Here is a 24,128-nt window from a genome sequence, read left to right as displayed (position 1 = left end):
CAGTGTCTTTCAGGGAGCTCCCTTACAGACAGACAGAGACTAAAGAAGCTACTCCCTCAAATGAGGGCTAGCAAGCCTCAGGCCTAGGGGCCAAAACTGGTGCTCAAGGTGCATCTATTTGGCTTTGGTTGCCGGTGGATGACTTATGCCAGGAATTGGATAGGGGGAGTGCTGGTTCCGCTGTAAATCACATTGTACAGATTGAATAAGCTTTGAGAATTAAAACTTCTGTACAGAGAAGCCACAAAATTAATTCTCACTTTGTAAACCTTAAACTCAAGTGAAGCCAAGAAACAAATTATGATACACAAGAGCCTTGAAAACCAGTAGTGCCACAAGGTGGCAGCAAAGGACAGCAGTCAATTTGACATCAACTTAGAATCATAGAATAGTAGAGCTGGAAGGGACACAGAGGGTCATCTAGCCCAACTTTCTGCAATAGGAAGTGCATCACTTCTGAATGCAAACAAGTATTCACAATCCAGCCAAATATAGGCACCGCTAGTACTGGAATGTAGCCCGAAAGCAAAGGAAGCAGCAAAACTAAAAAATGCATGTGTTTGGTCAGTACCACGATGGGAGAGTGTTTGGAAGACTGTTACGTATGTCACACTGAGCCCCATACTGGAAGAAAGGCAGGAAATAAACTTATTTTGTTTGGCACTCTGCTTCTGGTTTTTTAGGGCAAAAGCTATGCCTGTAGGCAAAATTGTTCTGTGATTCATCTAGTCCATGGGTACTCAAACTAAGGCCCGGGGGCCAGATCTGGCCCAATCGCCTTCTAAATCCGGCCCGCAGACGGTCCGGGAATCAGCATGTTTTTACATGAGTAGAATGTGCCCTTTCATTTAAAATGCATCTCTGGGTTATTTGTAGGGCACAGGAATTTGTTCATATTTCCCCCCCAAAATATAGTCCAGCCCCCCACAAGGTCTGAGGGACAGTGGCCTGGCCCCCTGCTGAAAAGGTTTGATGACCCCTTATCTAGTCAAAACATTTGACATCCTTTCCTCTAATTTTTGTCTCTTTCATTATAACCAGTGTATTTGTTTTGTTTCGAACTAAATTTTCATCATTGTACCTGTGCCCCCATTCACCTTGTTCATTTCTTTGAGAGCCTTTCTTTGAGCCTTTCTACTACTTCATGGCCCTGGAACCTAATTTACAAGGCAAACAGCTTGAGGTGGCTCATGCAAGTGAGCCAAGCCACACCTGGAAAGAGAAAGGGGGAGGAGGGAAACCCCAGAATCTCTGCTGCTTTAAACATGAGAAAAATCCTTTTCTAGATGTGGTGAGTAGTTGGATTCTGGTAGCTACCAAAAGCCATTTGCCTAAACATGTGGTGGAATGTAACCGGGTGCATTTCCTCACCAGCAAACAAAACTGCAGGGCAGACACGGCAATTGAGAAGGTCAGAAGCAAACTTGCTTCTTCATGCTGCTGCTTCTTGCCATAGGGAATTTATGTAACAGCCCAGCCCAGTTCAGATCTGGATCTGGACATTGTGTGGGCAGCCTGCAGCTCTGAGACACACATTCCATTGTGTTTCTGGCTAGCATGACCAGCCTGTGGGTGGGTGTCTAAGAAGTTGGTTTGCATTTCAGGCCTCTTCAAACTGGGCAGCTCTTACATGAGCTTATTTTCCATGCTTTGAAATTGTTTTACAGCTTCTACTTTTTGAGACATGTTTTTGCTGAAGAAGTGCATTATGCACCTTTAAGCAGGCATCTCAGCTCCAGGGGTTTCTGGAGGAGATGTATTATCTAGATCAGGCATAGGCAAACTCGGCCCTCCAGATGTTTTGGGACTACAACTCCCATCATCCCTAGCTAACAGGACCAATGGTCAGGGATGATGGGAATTGTAGTCTCAAAAAACATCTGGAGGGCCGAGTTCGCCTATGCCTGATCTAGATCCATTTCAAGCTGCCCTCAGGCCTGGTTGTGGAACAAAGATGGCTTTGGTTTGCCTTGGTGGATGACTTACGCCAGGATTTGGATTGTGTGTCCTTGTTGGTGCTGTTGGACATCTCTGTGGCTTTTGATGCAATCAACCATAGTATCCTTCTGGGCCATCTTGCTAAGACAGGACTTGGAGGCACTGTTTTACAGAGTGGGTCTGATCCTTCCTGGAAGGATGAACCCAGAAAGTGGTGCTGGAGGTGGGGAACGACTCCTGCTTGACACTTGGGTAATTGGCCTGCGGGGTCCCTTGGGATTCTGTTCTGTCTCCTGTGCTAATGAACATTTACATGAAACCACTGGGACGCGGGTGGCGCTGTGGGTTAAACCACAGTGCCTAGGACTTGCCGATCGTATGGTCGGCGGTTCGAATCCCCGCGGTGGGGTGAGCTCCTGTCTTTCGGTCCCTGCTCCTGCCCACCTAGCAGTTTGAAAGCACCCTTAAGTGCAAGTAGATAAATAGGTACCACTTTATAGCGGGAAGGTAAACGGCGTTCCGTGTGCTGCTCTGGTGCCGGCTCGCCAGAGCAGCGATGTCACACTGGCCATGTGACCCGGAAGTGTCTGCGGACGGCGGCGGCTCCTGGCCTCTAGAGTGAGATGAGCACACAACCCTAGAGTCTGTCAAGACTGGCCCGTATGGGCAGGGGTACCTTTACTGGGAGAGTTGTCCAGAGTTTCTGGGTTTGGATGCTGATGACATCCAGTACTATTTCTCTTTCCCACCTAAATCCAAAGCAACTGTCTCAATTCTAAACCAGTGTCTGTCATCACTCATGGATAGGAAACAGCCACTGAAAAGGCCTTTTTGGGACAACGCTAACTGGGGAGAACCCAAAGTTGACTCCAAGAAGAATGTAGGGCCAGTGATGGCTGATATTCAGGGAATTGCTCCTTTAGGTACTTGGGTTGCTAGCTTCAGAGAAATCCCGATTTTAACTCTGGAAGAGCAGCTTAATATGGTCATGTTTGTGGCTTTCGCATAAAACTAATTCCATTCCATGGACAGAGCTATCACATCAGATTCCCCCTCTGTTACATGAAGCTGTAGTTAATACACCTATACAGATCAATTCTTTTTATTTGTCGTTTTGACATACTGTGCATATGGCCATGCAGGGCCTGATAATACATAAGAGGTTATTTGCTTTTGAGACAAATCCTTACCTCAGCTCTTTAGCGTTGTCAAGACCTCTAACACCTTTAATGAGTGGTGTTTCTATAGAATGTTCACAAAGAGCTCCTTCTGGCCCTGGAAGAGAGGAAACAAACCAGTTGTGGCTGTTAGGTGTCAGAGGGAAGAGACAGCTCCCCTTTCCTGTTACAAGGGGGAAAACAAACTACGGTAGGAGATCCTCATAATGGTCTCACAAAACATCAGGTTCGCTGACCTTCGTGGAATGTGTGTGTGTACAAATTCAAGCCTTAAGGGAAAGCATTTTCAGACTGCATATGGTCTTGGAAACCTCTGATACTTGCTTCACATGTCATAAGGCGTTTCTGTTCAAAGTGTTTACAGGTTGTAAAATGTGATGATCCTATGATCCTTTGTCCTATGTAGATTTGGTATACAGGTAAATAGTGTTTCTGTGCGCTCTGGCTTCAGTCACGGTCCTCTGTGTGCCGGAAGCGGTTTAGTTATGCTGGCCACATGACCCAAAAAACTGTCTGTGGACAAACGCCGGCTCCCTCGGCCTGAAGCAAGATGAGCGCCGCACCCCATAGTCACCTTTGACTGGACTTAACCATCTAAGGATCCTTTTCCTTTACCTACCTAAACATGTGTTGGAAGCTTCTACCTACTGGTGCTTTGACCGTATGCGGAGCTTCTGAGTATATGAGCAACAGAGGAAGTTGCCTTATACCATTTTTACAGACCCAAGTGACTGAACTTGAGACCTTTTGCATGCAAAGCTATGGCCCATCTGCTAAAAGTGCAAGGGGGACAACTCCCTCTTTATTTGCAGCCCCACAACATAACCCATAAACAATTTCCAAGGGACCTCCAACCCCCAGGTAGTTTTTCTTTGTGGGGGGATGCTGCAGAGATAAGGAGGAGGATGGGGAAATCCCATTCTGTGTTGCATTGAGGGAAGGTTCCAAGCAATCAAAAACTCGTTTGCAGGATTGTGAGATGTTAGGATCTTACACGGATGTCATGTTATGTTGAAGCCGATGTGGCCTGAGGGTGTGTTGTTAACATAAGAAGATGTGGTGTTTATATCATAAGGATATATGCTAATACAATCATTTTGCTTATTTCATGTAGATTCTACCTCTAATTAAAGGGTTACTGTACACATTTTTTTGCATTTCATTTTCCTCTGACCTCAGTGCTTACCGTTCCTCCTGTCTCCACTCCCTTTGTATATATACCTGAAACGACATGCATCTGATGGACCCTCATCCAGAAAAGCTTGTGCTATTTTTTAGCTGCCACAATACTCTTTCTTGTTTTTGCTAGAACAAGATTGTTAGTCAACTTGCATCATTTTCCTATGAGCGTCAGCTTACTGAAATTTAATTAAGAGACTGTCATCTTTATTCTACCAACAAATTAATAAAACTGAAACAAGTGCTTTCATCTAACAGTGTGGGTGAAATTTGGAAGATGATATTTTGTCTCTATCAACTAAAGGTGGGGCCAGCAGTAAACAAAATACCATATAAAGTGAAACCTATGGTTAATGAATGACTGTTTTCTGCAGCAGTGAGTTTGTTTTGCTTTTAGAAGAATGTCTTCTTAAAGGATGTTTTTGAGCTGTTCCTTACACTTGCATGCAAACCTGTGACTCGAAGTCTGTCTGTACCAATTGCAACTTCATCTTCATCCACTGTAAACAGAGGCTTTCCATCCAGATTCATGGACTTGATCTGAAATTCCTGACCATCAAATTGTACCATGTCTGGACCTAAGAAGCACACAAGCATTATTAGTATTTTTTAACTGAACCATTATCATTTGCTTTTTCTTAAGTTGCATTTATGAGCTGCCAATGATACAATATACTGTGACACACCACCCCTATATCTGAGCAGGTGTTATAGATTCCAGGGGTACCAGGAGCACTTTAACCCAGGATCTGTTTCCTGTGGGACAATAAGGCACAGCAGAGATTGTGGTGTCTTTATGATATATGGTTCATTTACACACATATATAACTTGAACCCTACAATGCAGGGGTCCACAGCATTCCTACCCCAAGAATACTGGTATTGTCTTTTAAATGAAGTCCTGTGTTCAGGGAGGGAGGAAGCCCACCCATTTGCAAATGGGATTTGCACTCTCACCCTTTGACTTGCTAAGAGCTGAGTTCAATAAACACCTGATTCATGTTGCTTCCCCAAGATTAAGGGGCACAATTTAAGATATCTGCCTGACTTAATTAGTTTTCATATATGCCAATAACAGAGGCTTATAAGTGGGTCCACCACATTTCCGGGTTCTAATGTACCAATTCTAATTAAATTCTAACATTCGTTAAACCTAAACATTGAACAGCCATAGATCTATAACAATATGTTTATAAAGTTTAGGACATTGGGACTGCAATCCTATTCCTTCTTACCTGGGTATAAGCCCTACTAAACACAGTGGGACTTATGTCTGAATAGAGATGTATAAGATTGCACTGTAGATTATGGTCCCAGTTTCCAGCTTTCATTAGGAGAAAAAGTAGAATTTTCCTAATGAAATAAAAAGGAAAAATACTAGGTGGAACACACTATGCAAAAATGTGCACATGTGACTCTGCTGTGAAAAGTGGAGAAGAATGGATATAGTGTAGAACTGAATCACGCCTTAGAATTACAGGTTGCATATGATCCTATGCATCTTTTCTCAGAAGAAAATCCCACTGTGTTCAATTTTTCCTATTCCCTGTGTATAAAACTGGATGCTTAATTTCTAACTAGTCCATATGTAATCCACGTCAGTGTAGCATGCTTATCACGTAAATTGTTGTACAAATTGGACACTGATATCATTTCTAGGGCTAAACAGCTTGGGGAAGATCTGCAAAGGAGGAGACAAAGATTAAAGCAATCAGCTCAGGTTTTCTTTTCCAGTATTTGCAGGTCCTGTGGTTTTGTGTTCCCTGATAGGAAGCGTCAGATCTCCTTCCAAGGGGGAAGACAGAGGCCTGATGTTGGATGCCAACACACCCCAACCAGGAAAGAATTTATGTCAGTTCATGAATCCCCCCTCCCATTTTGTAAGGGGTGTGGGAAACCTAATGCTCTACCCCTTATATCTGGATGTGGCTATTCAATTGCATTTGGTGGTCTCTCACTCCTGCTCCTTTTGGACAGCAGCCCTACTTGAGTTGACTATCCAAGACCATTTGTATGGCCTCTGGATAGACATGGGATCACCACAATGAATGTGCATATTCAAAACCTTCAAAATGCAAACTGAAGAAACGTAGCTTAAACCTACCCACACTTAATCTGCCTGTGACGTTCCCATCAGGATTGCGTGCATTTAGAGTCACATTATGAGTGGATTGCAAAAGCAGAGGTGAGTCCTAGTGTAAGGGGCGAGGGGAAAGAGATGCAAATTTAGAAAACTTTCAGATATTCACCACAGGAAAAGCTAAGCATCTTAATGCCTCCAATGCTCTCAAGTAGCCTATGATAGCCTTGGTAAACGAGTAACTTCTTACTCATGGGTAACTGAGCAGGCCCTGCTTGCCTCAGCCCTGTTCAAAAGCATTCAAACCATTCCTGAATATACCTGTCAGGGGTGCCAACTTGAATAAAATATTGTGGGGGCCCAGGTAAGCCCCGCCCTACATAATCAATCACATGACACAGTGAACACACACCATTTGAATGGGAATGCTCATCAACTTTGCAGGAGCCCAGCGTCCTCAAATATTTTATTGTGGGGGGGGGGGGGTCAATGCTCCCACAGACCCTAGGAGTTGGCTCCTATGATACCTGTCTCTTTTTATTTTCCTCCATTTCCCCAGTCCTTCATTTCTGACACGCCCCCCCAAGAATCATAGGAAGTGTAGTTTACTTCTCACAGAACAACAATTCCTAGAGCCCTTAACAAACTACAGATCCCAGGATTCTTAGAGGGGGTGCACTTTAAATGTACACAGCCTCTTAGAAAAGCCAAACACAATAATGAGCTATCACTTCCTTCATCCTATGGTCCAAGACAGAGTCACTCTTGACCTTGTCTCTGGTTTCAGCACCTTCTGATGTGACTGGGTGTATTGAAAAATGAATCCAGACTGACAACAGCTCCCTCTCTAGACCCACAATGCATTGCTGACTTTAACCTACATAAGTCTTGTAGATGATAATTTATGACATGTACCCATTGCGAATTTTCAGACGACCTGTTGATGACCTGACTTACAGCCCAAATCTAAGCGTATTTACTTAGAAGGCCTCGCTCAACTTAGTGGGGTTTAAGCCCGAATGTGTGTGCAAGCAGAATACTGCAGACTTGCTTACCTTTCTAGAGTGAACTTCTTTGGCATATAAAGGATATAAAAATTCTGACTCCCGTTCTAGCCGAAGTCCTTCGCTTTGAACATAAAGGTATCCCATTCCAATCTGTAATGACAAAAGACTCCAAGCTTTTAGATGCACTGCATTTCTTACTCAAGTGATTTTAAAATTCTCACCAGATTATCATGCCTGCCTTCTTCAAACAGTGGATAAAAATGCGCAAGAGTAACCCTGACCATATGAGAAAAGAGGGGAAAGATTACGACAACATTACGACAAGACAGCATTAGGGGTATGGGGTGTGGGAAGAACCACAACAGGCATTTCCTTATACAGTGGTACCTCGGGTTAAGTACTTAATTCGTTCTGGAGGTCTGTTCTTAACCTAAAACTGTTCTTAACCTGAAGCTCTTTTGCTAATGGGGCCTCCCACTGCCACTGCTGCATGATTTCTGTTCTCATCCTGAAGCAAAGTTCTTAACCCGAGGTACTATTTCTGGGTTAGCGGAGTCTGTAACCTGAAGCGTATGTAACCTGAAGCGTATGTAACCTGAGGTACCACTGTAGTGGTGTTCAGTAGAGATGTAAACTTTCCAGAAATTCTGAAGCCATGAAAAAATAAGTCCAACCCCCTAATTTATTTTTTTGTGGGGAGGAAACAGACATTTCTGTGGAAATGAGAAAATCTGCAATACTTCTTTTCTTAGCACCCTTTACGGATCAGAAGTTGCTTTATTAGCTTAGGGACATCAAATGCATTATTTACAATTTGGTTTGCCATGAAATTATCAGGTTAAAGGTGCAGTTTATTCAGACAATAGTTACACATGCAAAAAAAAAGATGATGAAGGACTCTTACTGGAGAAAACCACATCACTTTAAGAATCCAAATGGTCAGAGCAAGATCCACAACTAGGATGATGATGAGGAGGAGGACGAAGAGATAAAGGCAGCGCTTCCTCCAACCGTAGATGCCAACGTTGTAGACATATTGCGTTTCTGGTCTCTGTAGGTTAGTACCTGGTGTTGTTGTAGTATACTGTTCACGTACCATCTGCTAGAGAAGAAAAATAATCATTAGAAAATCATTAAAATGTTTTGGACTGTAATGCATAACCAGTTACTTAGCTACATTAATTGATTTTAAAAATTGCCCCTAATGAACTGGAAAGCAATTAAGAAGGAAAAACCCACAACATTATTTGCAGATGGCAAGCATCTTTTAAAAGAAGCACTCTGCCTTTTAGGAGAAAATACCTCTTCTGAGATGATGTCTGCTATGACAATGCAAGCATCATTAAAAAATACAAAAAGGTAATTGATGGAATAATCTAGAATGATATGATTAAGATTTCCTTAACAGCTCTAAAATTATGCTTGCTTTGTCCGTCCCGTCCCCCGGTAAAATGCTTTAACTGCTGGCTGTAAATGACGGCCTTTGGTCTTTTTTCTGGATTATGAGCTATTGCCTATGGTTTGAGAGAGTCTAGGTCTAAATTGTGCATATCCTCAACTCTGTACTGTTCAAACTCGGGGCTGATCCAATAAATTTTGTGACCTGAGGCAAAGGACAAGATGACACAGCCCTATACTGTGTACAGAAGCTGACCAGGCTGACAGCTGAACCTTACTTCAGCAATGGCAATGGGACAACATTCTCCACCACACCTGAGGGAAGCAGGCTAGCTTTTAGGGGTACATAGCAGGTTGCATGGGGTACACAGCTCTGTCCTCTAGTCTCTCCCTGCTGCTTACTCAATCTGCCTAATGGGTGGGCTGGCCCTGCCTGAAATGCTGACAGCTGAAGGCAGGTGTGGGAACCTCTGACCCAGGGGCCAATACTGGCCCACCAGGAGGTCAAATTTGGGCTGGAATGCCAAACCACACATACCTGCCCATTAGCTGGGTGTATAGCGGAGTGGTGGTCAATCCTGTTGGGTGCTGCTTTGTCAGCACGTTCCCACCCCTCAGGTCAATGTTTACATGAAGGAGGGAACGCCCAACTTTCAGTCTCCTGATATCATGATGTCAGATGACTGACAGGTGGGTGACCTCATTCCCTGTCAGAAGCTGACCTGGGGTGGGGAGAGATACATATCTGGTTCACTAGGAGACCAATTGAAATTAATGAATTATGACTGATTTGGACCCACTAATATCAATTTGCCTATTCTTAGTTTCCGTATGCTGCTCTGGTTTGCCAGAAGCGGCTTAGTCATGCTGGCCACATGACCCGGAAGCTGTACACCGGCTCCCTCGGCCAGTAAAGCGAGATGAGCGCTGCAACCCCAGAGTCATCCATGACTGGACCTAACGGTCAGGGGTTCCTTTACTTTTAACTTTACAGTGTACCTCGGGTTACATACGCGTCAGGTTACATATGCTTCAGGTTACAGACTCCGCTAACCCAGAAATAGTACCTAGGGTTAAGAACTTTGCTTCAGGTGGAGAACAGAAATCATGCTCCGGCAGTGTGGCGGCAGCAGGAGGCCCCATTAGCTAAAGTGGTGCTTCAGGTAAGAACAGTTTCAGGTTAAGAATGGACCTCCGGAATGAATTAAGTACTTAACCCGAGGTACCACTGTACTCTTAGTAGAACTTAGATGGATGCAATCCATAAAAGATGAATTCCTTCTGTGATTCTTTATACGTTAAGAAACATGTAATTTATAGGGTTTGGGTTTTATTATGGATATATTGATGCTATCATGCACATCCTATTTAAAGTGAATAGGAATGGTAGAAGAATATGGAGAAACTCTACCCCACGACTGGAGTAAGGAATCTGCAAAACCAATGTAACATGATTTGTAACATTGAGCTGCAACAACTATTGTTAGCTCAAAGACTCAACAACTCCTATGGCTGAACCTTTATTTTACAACCGTGCCGCTATAAAAAACTGGGTTGAAAATTAATGGCAGTCTAGAGACATGTAGAACTCCTATCTTTAGACATTTACATTCCAGCATGAATTTTGCTTAACCCACATGCTTTGAAAGCATGGGCTTTCTTGGATTATATTCAAAATGAACGAGACTCATAGAATTGTAGAGTTGGAAGGGACCCATCGAGGGTCATCAAGTCCGACCCCCTGCAATGCAGGAATCTCCACTAGGTCATGCATGGCAGATGGCCATCCAACCTCTGCTTAAAACTCCCCAAGGAAGCTAAGTTTGCGTAGTTTAAAACTTGGAAATTGAACAACTAATGATTAAAAGTAAATTTCTAGAGTCTGCGAAGTCAGTAGACTTGACAACGTGTTTATTTAATGACACACTGAGAAAATAGCCAGGCACATTGCTGGTTAATAATAGCCACAGCAGCTGCTACACAGTTTGAATTAACAAGAGTAGAACTTCACTACTTACAATGTGCCCAGAAAGCAAAGAAATAGGCTTTTTAAAGCAAATGTTCAAAAGTTTTGGGGGCAGGGGGAGGAAGAGGTAATTCAATTTGGTGGCTAATAAAGAAAACCACTACTTCCAGCTTCTTTTCATTGCTCATTAAGAAGATTCTCCCTTTCGTTTTCCATTCATTAACCTGTAGATTACTGTTCATTCATTAACCTGTAGCCATTCAGCCATCACAACCGGCATGGAAAGCATAAAAGGACCCAGCAGTCAGGAAGCTAGGCAAGAACTTCACTCTCTCTTTAAAAGGAAAAGAGCAACAAGAAGTACTCCTCTCAGATGCAACCAAGTCCAGTGACAACCATATGATGAGACTACCCCCCAACAAGATCTAGTGCTGACTTATCTCAGCCCATGTTCCTCTCACTTCTTCTCTCGCTTAAATGAAAACTCCATTTGAATGTACATTTGACAGCACTTCAGAACTGAATAAGGAGAGCTTGAATTGTTCTTTCTTTCTAAAAAACACAAATAGGATGCTGGAGAGAAGGAAAGATGAGCAAGTCAGCAAAGTGATTCCATCACATTTACTTATTTACAAGGTGTGACCGGAAAGTTCGGTGAATGGTCGCAGAAATCGGACAGCGAGAAATATTTGAACATACAATCGGCATCGGAAACCCACAAAATGCTCACAATTGTGTACGGAGACGAAGCTGTAACTCATAAGACAGTGTATGAATGGTTTAAGCATTTCCGTGAAGGGCGGCAAACCATCAAGAATGACCCTTGGTCTGGCAGACCGTCAATGAGCAGAATGGCGGCAAATGTCAACAGATTTAGGTAGGTAGCCGTGTTGGTCTGACGCAGTCAAAATATATAAAAAAATTGCTACTAGACAATTTTTAAATATATTTCAAATGTCGACAAAGTTCGTGAGTTATTGATGCAGGACTGGCGTTTGTCCGTCCGAATGATGGCAGAAGAATTGCATATTCCGTGTGCGATCGTTACTGAGGTTACTGAGTTGTCCTACCCTCCATATTCTCCTGATCTGGCCCCACCGGATTCCCCCCCCCCAAAAAAAACTGAAATCTGCACTGAAAAGGCAAAGAATTTCCAACATTTCACACGTCCAAGCTGCTGTGATGAGGGAACTGAAAGCAGTACGAAAAGAGGACTTCTCCAGAAGTTTCCAACAGTTCTATGAACGTTGTCAACGGTGCGTTGTATCAGAGGGGGCCTACTTTGAAGGCCTGTAAGCTATGTATGTTTGAATATTTCTCACTGTCCGATTTCTGTGACCATTCACCGAATTTTCTGGTCACACCTTGCATTTTTTTAAAGAAAATGTATACAGTATAGCACTGGATTGCAAGAGAACCTCTGAATAGTTTACAAAAAAACCCACCCATATAGAAGGTACAGAAATCTCAGCTTTCCCCATGCTCTCAATCTCATGCCCAACAATTCAAATAACAATCACCAACCAATTTTACAACATAAAGATGATTCCTACTGTGTACTACCTGCTGTTAAAAGTTAGCACTGTAAGTTTGCCCTGCCTCTGCTGCTAGCACAATAAAGGAGGAAAAATACTTGCTTTCAGAACACTGCCAATTTAATGTGAAATATTTACGCACAACCATGCTGTTTCATAGTACTCTTTGAGATGCTACTCTTTTCAGTCATCTAAAAGAGAGCCAGGCTTTGGAGCCCTAGCCACTTTGCATAATGGCCCACCTTTTGGAGGGGATCAAGTGCCCACAGCTGTTTCTGATCCCTCTGGTGTACCATCTCCATCTGTACTTGTGGCACCAGTCCAGTTTCTAGCTATGCACGTAGAAAGTGCATGGATTGTGGGGATGTTCTTCTCCCCTGTGTATGTATAGATGGAAGCAGGGCAATCCGTCCCAGTGTGCATAAGAAGGGAACAACACGCTAGGTGGGTGGGTGGAGAGATGTGTCTGCTCACTCCCATCCATGCATCAGGGCTGTCAGAAAGGCAGGCACATATCATGCAAACTAACCTATTGTCATCTACAGTAGGAGCCTTGAGAAGCCCCAAATACAGACAAGCAACTCCTTGTGTTAATATACGTAAGCTGAAAACAGCTGCAGACTGCTCACCGCAGGGATCGCGCGAGACATGAAAGGGCTTTCCAAGGCTCCCAAGCTAAGGATTTAGCGCAAGGAGTGTTGCAATCAGTTAACATCACCACCACAATGTTATTTGTGGTGTCACTCAGAAGAAGAAGAAACAACTTTTCACCACTACAGAACTCAATCAATATGGACTGGATGTAATCCTTGTGTGAATTTCCCCCGAGAGAAACTCATCAGCAAACAAGCGCCGAGTCTTCCAAACCCATATTTGAATTTCTAGTAAATATTTATGAGGCTCAACAACAAAGTGAGTACGAGTGCAATCCTAGGTGGGATGTGGAGGGGTACGAAGCGGTAAATAGCCGCTTTCAAAGCCCTGCTGGCTCCTGGCAAGTCAGAGCAGGAGGTTGGCATAGCAGGGGTTTGCGTGTTGCCGTGCATCTCTTTTTCCTTTTCTTTTCTTCTCTTCCATTCCAATAATGCGGAGAACTGTTATACCAGCTTCAGGCTGCCACAGAGGGAAGGTCTGATCCTGAGACGACTTCTTCAAGGAATAAAGGGGTCATGGATCCACCAAGTCCTCTGTCCACCTACAGAATGCCCAATTTCAGGGCCTACCCCCAGCCATAACTGTGGAGATATTCATAAGCACTTGGGACATGCCCCTTCTCCGAAAAAAGCTCTTATATCCTGGCAGAGGCATGCTTTTGCAAAGGATTTCATTGTGCCACTGCCCCAATCCAAAGCCCCTTTCTACCTGTGGCTTCTTTTAGCAAAGGGTGCGGGGAGAGAGAGAGACAACAGGGGATGCACATCAGATCTTGTTTGGTCTTGGTGAGGAACCTGGCTGCTGAATTCTCCACCAGCTGAGGCTTCCAAACCGTCTTCAGAGGCAGCCCTATGCACAACACATTGCAGAAATCTAACCTACAGGTTACCAGAGCATAGATGAACAGTACTTACACTATCCCTGGCCAAATGGGGCACAGCTGGGCCACCAGCTGAAGCTGATGGAAGGCACTCCGTGCCACTGAGCACACCTGAGTTTGCAATCCTATACTTGTTTATCTGCGAGTTGAACTCGATGTGACTTAATTCTGAGTAGGCATCCTTAGGAATAGGCATTATATGATTGCGCTGTTACCGACTAAGCAACAATAAATTCCAGTTAAGCATATGGGGTGCTAAATATCAGTTTTGCAGTGACACTGCATTAATAATGTCTCATGGTGTTTCACTACATTGGAAATGCATTTCTACCTTTATCAGTGTTCCACAAAAGAGTGGGATGTGATTATTAAATGCCTCTCACAGGCTACTTTGAAATAAGAAGCTACAAACTACAATATATTACTGGAGCATGCTGTTCTCTGTTTAAGCAAGATAGGGCTGTTTTAATTATTTAAAAGCCGGGAAGACAAACATTACCAAAAATAAAGAAATGCATCCTAAGTAAAGATTAAGTACTTTAATTTTTCAGGATTTTTTTTCATTTTCTAGAGCACAATTCTAGGACTTAGCTTACTGATACAGTGGTGCAAAACTTTTGCTTGTGCAATGGAACTTCCTCCTCCTCCTCTCCAGGCCCTTGCAAGCCTCCTGTCCTCCTCAAAATCTGCTCCACAGGGTTGGGGAACCCTCTGGCACAGATTTGGGGGGAAGCAAATGGAGAGAGACATTCCATTGTCCAACTGCTGGACATAATGTAATAAGCTTAACCCTACCAAAGAGCCAGGGTCTGTGCTCACCTGATGTCCTGCAAATAGCTCAACGCACAAAAGCTAACACGCAGAGAAGTAAACTGAAGCTGAATCTTGACCATACTATTCAGGAATTACAGTGGTACCTCAGGTTAAGTACTTAATTCATTCCGGAGATCCGTTCTTAACCTGAAACTGTTCTTAACCTGAAGCACCACTTTAGCTAATGGGGCCTCCTGCTGCTGCTGCGCCGCCAGAGCACGATTTCTGTTCTCATCCTGAAGCAAAGTTCTTAACCCGAGGTACTATTTCTGGGTTAGCGGAGTCTGTAACCTGAAGCGTATGTAACCCAAGGTACCACTGTACTGAACTAAGGGAGAACATGATCCTGTCTGGCTGCAGAAGCATGTTTAGCCCCACCTCCAGAGTCACAAAAATCCCGCATGAATAGAAAAGGCTCCTTGCTTAAATGCCTGGGATTAATTTGGATGTCATTTGTGGAAACAGTTTAGGTCAGCGGAGCTCAACTGTGGCTGATGCATCACATATAACAGAATGAACCTTGCTGATACATATGTGTATATAATACCACTTGATTAAAAGAGCATATAACTGAAGCACAGGTTTTTATATTCACATCCATATGTGACAAGAACAAGTGAAATTCCATTATTAAATAAAAATGATAATATTTTTCTCAGTAAGAAAATTATCCATGTAGTTGCAGCCATTTGTTTTAGGGGTGGGGAGGAGGTGGGCAGGGGAGACAGAAAACTATCAGGCAAAATAAGCCAGAGTTTTCTTGGAGAGTGCAGAGGCCATTCATCCTGTGTAAATCAGACTGTCCCCAAAAGAAAAGAGTAACATTTTTAAAAAATAACATATTGCTAATCTATTATGCAATTGAATGCAATGAAGAAAACTTGCTTTGCTAAGCTGAAGCTCTACCAATGTTTAAATCAGTAATGATATACAAAACATTAAACGTTAAGTTTGGTGCTTGAAGTTAAGATAACAGGCCCAAAGGGAAGATTAACAGAACTGCAAGCAGTGTAACAAGAAAAGGACACGTACAATTTAGTTGCAGCTCATAACATATATACATCCAAGCATATGTAAAAGACTTACCTTAGAAGATTTGAAAGCAGTACGATTTGCTGAACTAACTAGGATCAGACTCTCCCTGCCTTATAGAATGATTTTCTCCACTTGAATCTAGAGTGGAAGATATTCGAGGCGTGGCTGGGCTTGTTTACATGGTTGGCCAGATCTCACATTCCACTGCCTTTCACTGGCAACACAGGCAAGGCTAATTTTAATCTATGACAAACTAGCTAGTGCTGCACTAGTGCTTCAACGAGGGGCGAAAAACTTAAAATAATTATTATTTGCAGGGGAATTTACACGGGTTTCTTTGACTTCTGTTCATCCCACTGTTACTGAGAAGCTCAGATCAGCTGAAACCCTGCAGGTGCCCTGAAATTGTGTGTCTATTCTGGCTTGGCAAGAGCAGTGAGTGCAGTGCAATTGCAAAGTAACAAAGCTATATTGGTGTGATCACAACTCAGAGCAGCAAGCGGTGCATGGGAGCAAGCAGTCACACGGACAACATAGTTGCAAGCATTATTATTATTATTATTATTATTATTCAGAAGAACAGGGCAAGTCCAGGTGTCAAATGCTAGGTTAAAATAGGTATGTCATCAAGCATATGGTGGCTAGGCGCATCTCCAGATTTTTTGCTATATCTAATGCAAGTATACACTCTTATTTGGCCATTAGTTTTCTCTAATTGTTTCCTCCAGCGAGCTGGTAATTAGATTAAACACCCTTTTTGCATTCCACTCTTTCCTGAGTAGTCACTTGAGAAGGATGCTGCGAGTGGCCCAGGAATTTTTTCATGACCATGCAGACATTCTGCAGTGGGAAAACTGTACAGTGGTACCTCGGGTTAAGAACTAAATTTTTTTCTGAAGGTCCGTTCTTAACCTGAAACTGTTCTTAACTTGAGGTACCACTTTAGCTAATGGGGCCTCCCACCGCCGCCGCGCCATTTCTGTTCTCACCCTGAAGCAAAGTTCTTAACCTGAGGTACTATTTCTGGGTTAGCGGAGTCTGTAACCTGAAGCGTCTGTAACCCGAGGTACCACTGTATTGTGATGCCAGCAGATAGACCTGTGTCCTTTGTCTAGCCCTGTCCTTAACAAGATCACCCTTTGCATTAGAGCAGATGCCTGACAGGAAGTCCCTCGCCTATAACTGGGCATTCCTCAAATCCCCAACCTCTTTGGTTTCATGAGTATAAGGCTTGCTAGGCTTCTCCATGCTTCTCTTTTCCCCAAGGAGCTGAACTTCTCTTCAGCTTTAGCTAGATCCTTTCCCCCATCTTTCCCATTTCCTTCTCTTAGTCATGTTTGCTGCTTTCTTTGGGTTTATTCAGGATCCTTGTGAGACGCATAAGCCAGAAATTATTTTGTTTTTGGAGCATTGTTAGAAGGATTTATAGAAAGCAGGGTGAATTCCTCCAGTGGATAAAAGAAAATAGCTATGTCCTTGTCCAGAAACACTGGGGGACAGATCTGGCTTTATTGGCCTTTATTGGCCACCCCATCCACCTTTATTGGCCACCCCATCCACAACTGAACCAAAAGTTTCAGAAAACAGAGGCAGCTGGCTGACTCTTTGAAAGACTCAAATCACCAGATAAAGTTTTATCAAGACTCAAGTCATGACTGTGCACCTGCATGCTGAAACCCAGGAAATAACTTATCTCTGCACCAGCTTCCTTCAGGTAAGTTATTATTACCATCTCTTTCTGACCTCTATCTCTCATTTCCCCAGCCTCACTGTTTTTCAACCATTGTGTTATCCCAATTCCAGTTATTTGCACTGGAGCATATTCCTCTTATGCATTTAAGCCTCCACTGCAGCCCTTTCTGTTCCCCATTGCCCTCCCAGCCCCTTAAAGGCAAATCTCTCCTCTCCATCTATTTGTATCTCTACATCAGTAACTAAGCTTAAGGTCCAGGCAATGTGGATTTTGGGTAAAAACTAATCATCTTGCTATTTTGCATTTTTGTCTTGGCACTTTAAGCCACAAAGCCATTTTACTTATGGCCCAAAATTTGATGTAAATACAGTATTCAAGTAGAATAATGTGCGTGGCTCTTGCTATTTTCCCCATATCAACAAGACTTGTGTTGGCAATATTAAATTAGGAGCAGCATAACACAAGAGCCTCTGTGGCATGAACTGTGCCCAGATTAAAGACTCCCAAAATGGTACTGTACTTCCATAGACATACATGTGGACATGTAGATAGAAAATGAGCAGATCCATTAGCACTACACTGAAGGGAATCTAGCAGTTAACTACAGTCATACCTCGGGTTATTAACGCTGCGGGTTACTCATTTTCGGGTTGTGGACAGCACCGAACCCGGAAGTACTGGAATGGGTTACTTCCGGGTTTTGGCGCTCACACATGCGCAGAAGTGCAAAATGATGTCACACGCATGCACAGAAGTGCTGAATTGCGCCACACGCATGCGCAGATGCGACGCTTCAGGCTGCAAATGCTGCGGGTTGCAAACGTGCCTCCCGCATGGATCACATTCACAACCTGAGGTATGACTGTACAGGAACCTCTAAGAACCCCCTGTCTATCTCTTGCTTGCTTCGATTAAAATATGCATGCTTTTCCCCCTATCCTTGGGAGGAGAGAGTTTCAAAGTCTGGGAATCCGCAAAGGCAGAAAGAACTGCCTTATATACAACATATGGCTGCAACCTAAAATGGGACCCCCCCATGTTCATTTCTTGCCTCTCCCCTGGTAATATACAGGATGAGTAATCCCGTGTGATGACATCATAATACCAGGCATTCCCTTGCACCATGTCATTGGCTGCTGTTTGTGGAGCCTATGGGATTATATCAAAAAATGTGGCAAGTGAGCTTACATATTGAAATTTATCTAGATTTCCAAGCTTTTATATGATGTAATCCATATGGAAATGCCCACCCAGGATTGGCAGTGCTGGAGTGTTACAGAAAATCTCTCAAATAAATATAGAAGAAAAGGACAACTCAGTGCAGATATGCCATTATTTTTAGCAGCAGCCTTATGTCAAGCATAACATTCCTCTCTGAGAATGTCTGTGCACATGGTTTCATTATGCAGACTTGGAAGTAGGAGGGACGCTGCGTGACAGCCATAATAAGCTACTTGCAGAAATTAAGATTTGGTGCAGAGAAAGAGGCAAATTCGAAGGTGGGTGTGTTGTTAAATATCTTGCACATTGTGTATTAGGGCTGGAGCTTCAGATTCTATGCTACATTCTGAACTATACAAATATTTATTTGTTGATAAATAAAAGAAGATTTTAGGAGGCAAAACAGGCCACCTTCTCACCTCCTGAATGTCAGAACTTTGAACACATGACACCGCTGTCTTTTCACAATTGTTTTCAAGATTCAGGATTTGTTTGCTGGGGCACATCCAGTCCTTCACTGTCTACAAACACCTGTATAGAATCTGGGCTGCCTCTCCCGATTCAGATAGAACAAATACACGAGCTGTGTGTCTTCCGCATATTGGTGACACTTCACTCAATTATTCCTGGTGACGGCTTCCAGTGGCTTTATATACAAAGCACTAAAACGGACTGCCTCTCTTGGAGATCAGCAGTATCAATTGTCTGGTATGGGGTTCGCCAACATCACTCCGAGTATAATTTGCTCAGAGTATAGCATTGCCCAGAACACACGCAGCACAACAGAGATCCGAGTGCTGCTTCCAACCAGGCTGGCTCTCTGTGCATGAAGTAACATGCCTAGAGGCTGGAACTGTTAAAGCTTTGCATACAGTGGATACTAACCATGCTCTCCTCATCCTGCACACTGTACACTCATCCATACACTGAACAGCTCGGGAGCACATTATCTCACTCCACAGTAGCCCTAAATTTTGTTTTTCATTAACATTACACATTTGATGATGAAAACTGCTTATGTTTAAATGTGTGTGTGTAAGTGGGGAACGGCAACATAAACTTGGTGTGCGAACACTACCAAGCATTGCTCACTTCTCCCTAATAACCGCCCCCCCAAAAACACAATTCTGTGCTTCTTTTGCTGAAGCCTGGAACTACAAGACTAGTAGGATGAGATGAGGCTTCTTGCTTACAGTTTTAGATCATAAATTGAGGACTGGCACATTCCCAATTAAATATGAAAATCTGAGGTACTTCTTTGCTTTCACTGCCACTGATCCTTTATCCACTTTAACATATATGTTAAATTAATATTTTTTTGCAACCCAGTAAATAATCAGGGGGACAGGATTAAGTGGTTAAACTTAACATATATACGGTACTTAAAATATTATTGGAAGTGAGAGCTAGACCATAAAGAAGGCTGATCGCCGAAGAATTGATGCTTTTGAATTATGGTGTTGGAGGAGACTCTTGAGAGTCCCATGGACTGCAAGAAGATCAAACATATCCATTTTTAAGGAAATCAGCCCTGAGTGCTCACTGGAAGGACAGATCATGAAGCTGAGGCTCCAATACTTTGGACACCTCATGAGAAGAGAAGACTCCCTGGAAAAGACCCTGATATTGGGAAAGATGGAGGGCACAAGGAGAAGGGGACGACAGAGGACGAGATGGTTGGACAGTGTTCTCGAAGCTACCAGCATGAGTTTGACCAAACTGCGGGAGGTAGTGGAAGACAGGAGTGCCTGGCGTGCTCTGGTCCATGGGGTCACGAAGAGTCGGACACAACTAAACAACAACAAAATATTATTACATTTTACCGAATGTATGTTGGGGATTCACAAATAGTCCCCGCTACACACCAGCTGGGGTAAAGTCCTCTGGCACATTATAGAAAGCTGTGCCCACCTGCAATTGGCCCCTTAGCATCCAGATTTCCTTAGCAGAAGCAGCACGGGCAGCCTAACCTAGAGAGAGTGAAATGACAGGGAGGTGTGGCTCTGAAGCAGACACCCCCCCTGCAGTTTAAATAACCTGATTAAAATAAACGGTGACAGAAGTGAAATATTAGATTGATATAAGTACAACAGATATAAAGTCTGAGGTTGGTATGTTTTTTTAAAAAGCTGAATTTTTGCCTCTTGAGCTACAGTGACCTCTACTGGATTAAAAGTTTGAATCACATGGAATGATTTTATTGTCACTGGGCATAGTTCTAAATCCAACTGTTCTATGATAACGTTCAATGAAACCACCATTAAGAGCATTGGAAGCTGCAGTCCTATACCTACTTACCTGGGAGTAAGCACCACTGAACTCAACTTCTGAATAGGCACACTGTAAATCCCATTGTTTTGAACAGAAGAGTTAATTTTACACCCATATTTCCTTAGTTTGATGATTTCATGAAGTGCTCACAAAAAATGGATATGAAAGATAAATTAATAAGAATGCACCAGTTTGCTGTCGCTGATTAAAACTGCCTTTCAGTGAGTGTTTCAGGCCTTTAATATGACAATGCATCTACGTGCTGTAGAATAGCCAGCTTTTTCTGATACAATTAAATGTTTCATTATAGATTGCTAAAAATATGAGGATAATTGCTCCCCTGCAATTCAGGTAACAATGGGGTGATTATACATTGTTACAAAGCATTGAAAAATGCAACAGTAAGTTTAGGAAAAAAGGAATTTTTGGGTAATTCCTGTTTTTGCTTTGAATGGCTTGAGGTTATATTCTGGCTAAATATCACCTACAAAGAGAAACCATGCCAGTTCGTGCCACCTACCTATGGTAGATAATCTTTAAATTACTATTTGAAGCATGATCAGTAGAAGACTTTGTGGCGAAAATAAATTAAGGCTAGGACACATGCTAACTCCATGACTGTTTGAATGCAGATGTGAGTTCAATAGGACCCCACATTATTTTCTGGCACGGCTTGACTATTTTAGGCTAGTTTTATCAAGGCAAGTCTATCTCCCCACCACGATCTCTTTGCTCATGGTATGCGACCCGATATTCAGCCCTACGCATAAGACATAGGCAACGTGAGTTTGAAAACATGATTTAGAAAGAAGTGATGGATATGAGACAAAGCTGGAAAAGCATTTTTGAATGCAAGATATTTGCAGCTGAATATACCTAGTCTGTCCGAGAAAATGCTAGAGCTGGAATTAAATCGTAATCTGTGAGCATTGTGGATGGGTGAACAGTTCACATCTTGAACCAGGCAAACAAATATTTGATTGAAGACTCAGCCCTAAAAAGATGAAAGAGATGCTTATTAGGATATGTAAAGTAGTTCACTCAAAGCAACACCATTGAAATATATCCAGATCGCCTGATAGGATCAAATCATTATGACATGCTTGCATAGCAATGAATCTTAACATTCTAATATATGAGAGCTGTGAGAATATGAAAATGCTCCAGATATGAATATGAAAATGTTCAGATGCTTATAAAAGTAGTGCTTAAAAACAGCATTCCCTAAATTCAAAAATTCTGCAAGAGCTCTTTGCCACTGCCTCAGAACAGATATACCAGTGCTGATTTCAGCTACTGCCCCAACGACATTTGATTCCGTCTTGCTCTGGCAGTATGGGTGAGTTCCCACATGTCATTACTCAAAGGCTGCAACGTCCAGTGATTACTTCTAACCATTACATTCATGATTCAAATACCATGGGCACAAATTTCATTTTACCCAACTCTGTTGGGCAAAATGGATGACACTTAAAAAAACAACAGCAGCAAAGAAAATTACTAAATTCACTAAAATGCATGTTATAAAACACCCAAATCATATTCAGTTGATGAGTCAAGGGAAACAAGCTTGCATGCATATAACAAATGACAGAATGCAGCTTGAGTTTTTGTTGCTGGGTGCAACAAATATGAGGATGGGGGCCACACAATACTTGTGCCAAGCAATCTGCTAAGCTCAAGATGCTCTTCTGTCAAATTATTTCAATCAACGGAATCAGGCATTCAGATTCTGCGTCTCCTCATATTCCGGACATGGTGTGGAAACACTGCACACTTAAGGCATGATGCTTCCAAAGGAAAGATGAATGTTTAGATTCTAAGCCATGGGGGAAACGATACTTCTGCAGTGATTAGTGTGAATGGTCAAGGGATACTGGGAAGTGGAGTGGGGAGAACTCGACATACAGTGGTACCTCGGGTTACATATGCTTCAGGTTACATATGCTTCACACTCCGCTAACCCAGAAATAGTGCTTCAGGTTAAGAACTTTGCTTCAGGATAAGAACAGAAATTGTGCTCGGGCGGCGCGGCAGCAGCAGGAGGCCCCATTAGCTAAAGTGGTGCTTCAGGTTAAGAACAGTTTCAGGTTAAGAACGGACCTCCAGAACGAATTAAGTATTTAACCCAAGGTACCACTGTATAGTATGCCCAAGGAGCATCATCTGAATGTTTAGAAATAGTCCATATACCTCAACAGGAAGGATAAAATAGGAAGGTGGGGAAAGTAAAATATACCCCAGAAGAAAGGTGGGATAATATATAGATATAATCAACAGGGGTGAAACTAGGCTTTATTTCACCCAGGTCCAAGAGCCAGTTTGACATTTGTGCACACACACAAACAGAGGCTGGGAGCCTCAATGGCGCCCCCTCTGGAAGCGTCACATGGGGCATAAAACACAGCTAGCCCCCCACCCTCGTAGCTACGGCTCTGTAATATAAAACAAGCCATCTGTGGGATTGCTGAACAACGAGGGACAGCTGTGTATGCAGCTGAGATGCGTGTGTGTGTGTGTGTGTGTGTGTGTGTGTGTAGGGTTGAAAGAGAGGGAGGGTGCAGAGAAGACAAGACATCGTCAGGATGCATGCAACACGCGTGCGGTGCAACCCTATAAACACGTTTAGTCAGAAGTAGGCGTCCTCTTAACCCAGCGGGGCTTTCTCTCTCGTATTCCGTGCTTGGGACTGCCCTGTTATAAGGAGAGCGAAATGTGCCTCGGGGACACAAGAAGTGGAGGGTGTCGTTACCTGCCGCTCCTCCTGAAGCCTTCCTGCGAAGAGTCCCTTCCTTCCTTCTCTGGGAGGCTGGCACGAGGGCGACCCGGGGACACCAGCCTCCTTCTTTTATCCCGTTTCCCCGTCGGAAGCGGCGCCTTCCCAAAACGCGCGCCAAAAAACAACGCAGCAACCCCACAGGCAGTGTCTCTTCCGCCCGCCGCGGCGCCTTCCCGCCACTTCGGAGCAGGGCCAGGCGACCGGGCAGACACGCAGCGTCCCTCGCGCGGCGGCTGGGAGACCGAGGTGGCGGCTGCGCCCCGGCGCGCGCGCCTCTGCTTTTCAGGAGAGCGAACCCCGCGCAGCCTCCGCCGGCCTGTGGGGGCGCCGAGGAGGAGCGCGCGCATTTGCTCGCTCCCTCGCCGCCAGTTCCATAAGGCGAAGGGGAGTTGGGGAGGAGGGGGGGGGGGAGACGAAGGGTCCTATTCTTTGGTCGCGGAGCTGTATAACCCAAGTTGCAATAAACTTAACCTGTGTTGATAACGAGGGTGGGATTTTTAA

The 24,128-nt window shown here is 43.5% G+C and overlaps 1 protein-coding gene across 5 annotated transcripts in view; it reads right to left on the bottom strand.

The window, feature by feature from the left end:
* SGCG (sarcoglycan gamma) overlaps positions 1-23,894 on the bottom strand; it is a 30,337-nt gene extending 6,443 nt beyond the window's left edge. For 2 of the 5 annotated variants that reach the window (XM_028726346.2, XM_028726340.2), the window contains exons 1-6: positions 15,715-15,853; positions 8,287-8,484; positions 7,431-7,532; positions 6,400-6,487; positions 4,748-4,873; positions 3,129-3,213 (exon numbers count right to left, since the gene is read on the bottom strand). In XM_028726346.2, coding sequence (XP_028582179.2) covers positions 3,129-3,213; positions 4,748-4,873; positions 6,400-6,487; positions 7,431-7,532; positions 8,287-8,481 — 596 coding nt within the window. In that variant the 5' untranslated portion in view covers positions 8,482-8,484; positions 15,715-15,853. Of the gene's footprint in view, positions 1-3,128; positions 3,214-4,747; positions 4,874-6,399; positions 6,488-7,430; positions 7,533-8,286; positions 8,485-15,714; positions 15,871-21,724; positions 21,843-23,600 lie in introns of those variants that run through there. The other 3 variants (XM_028726345.2, XM_028726341.2, XM_028726342.2) reach the window with 3 other exon arrangements.
* Positions 23,895-24,128: the final 234 nt, after the last annotated feature.

This window comes from Podarcis muralis, chromosome 4 (assembly GCF_964188315.1).
Source record: "Podarcis muralis chromosome 4, rPodMur119.hap1.1, whole genome shotgun sequence".
In the NCBI taxonomy this organism is placed as follows: domain Eukaryota; kingdom Metazoa; phylum Chordata; class Lepidosauria; order Squamata; family Lacertidae; genus Podarcis; species Podarcis muralis.
The sequence above is the reverse complement of the archived record's forward strand: the minus strand, read 5'-3'. Positions and strand labels throughout refer to the sequence as shown.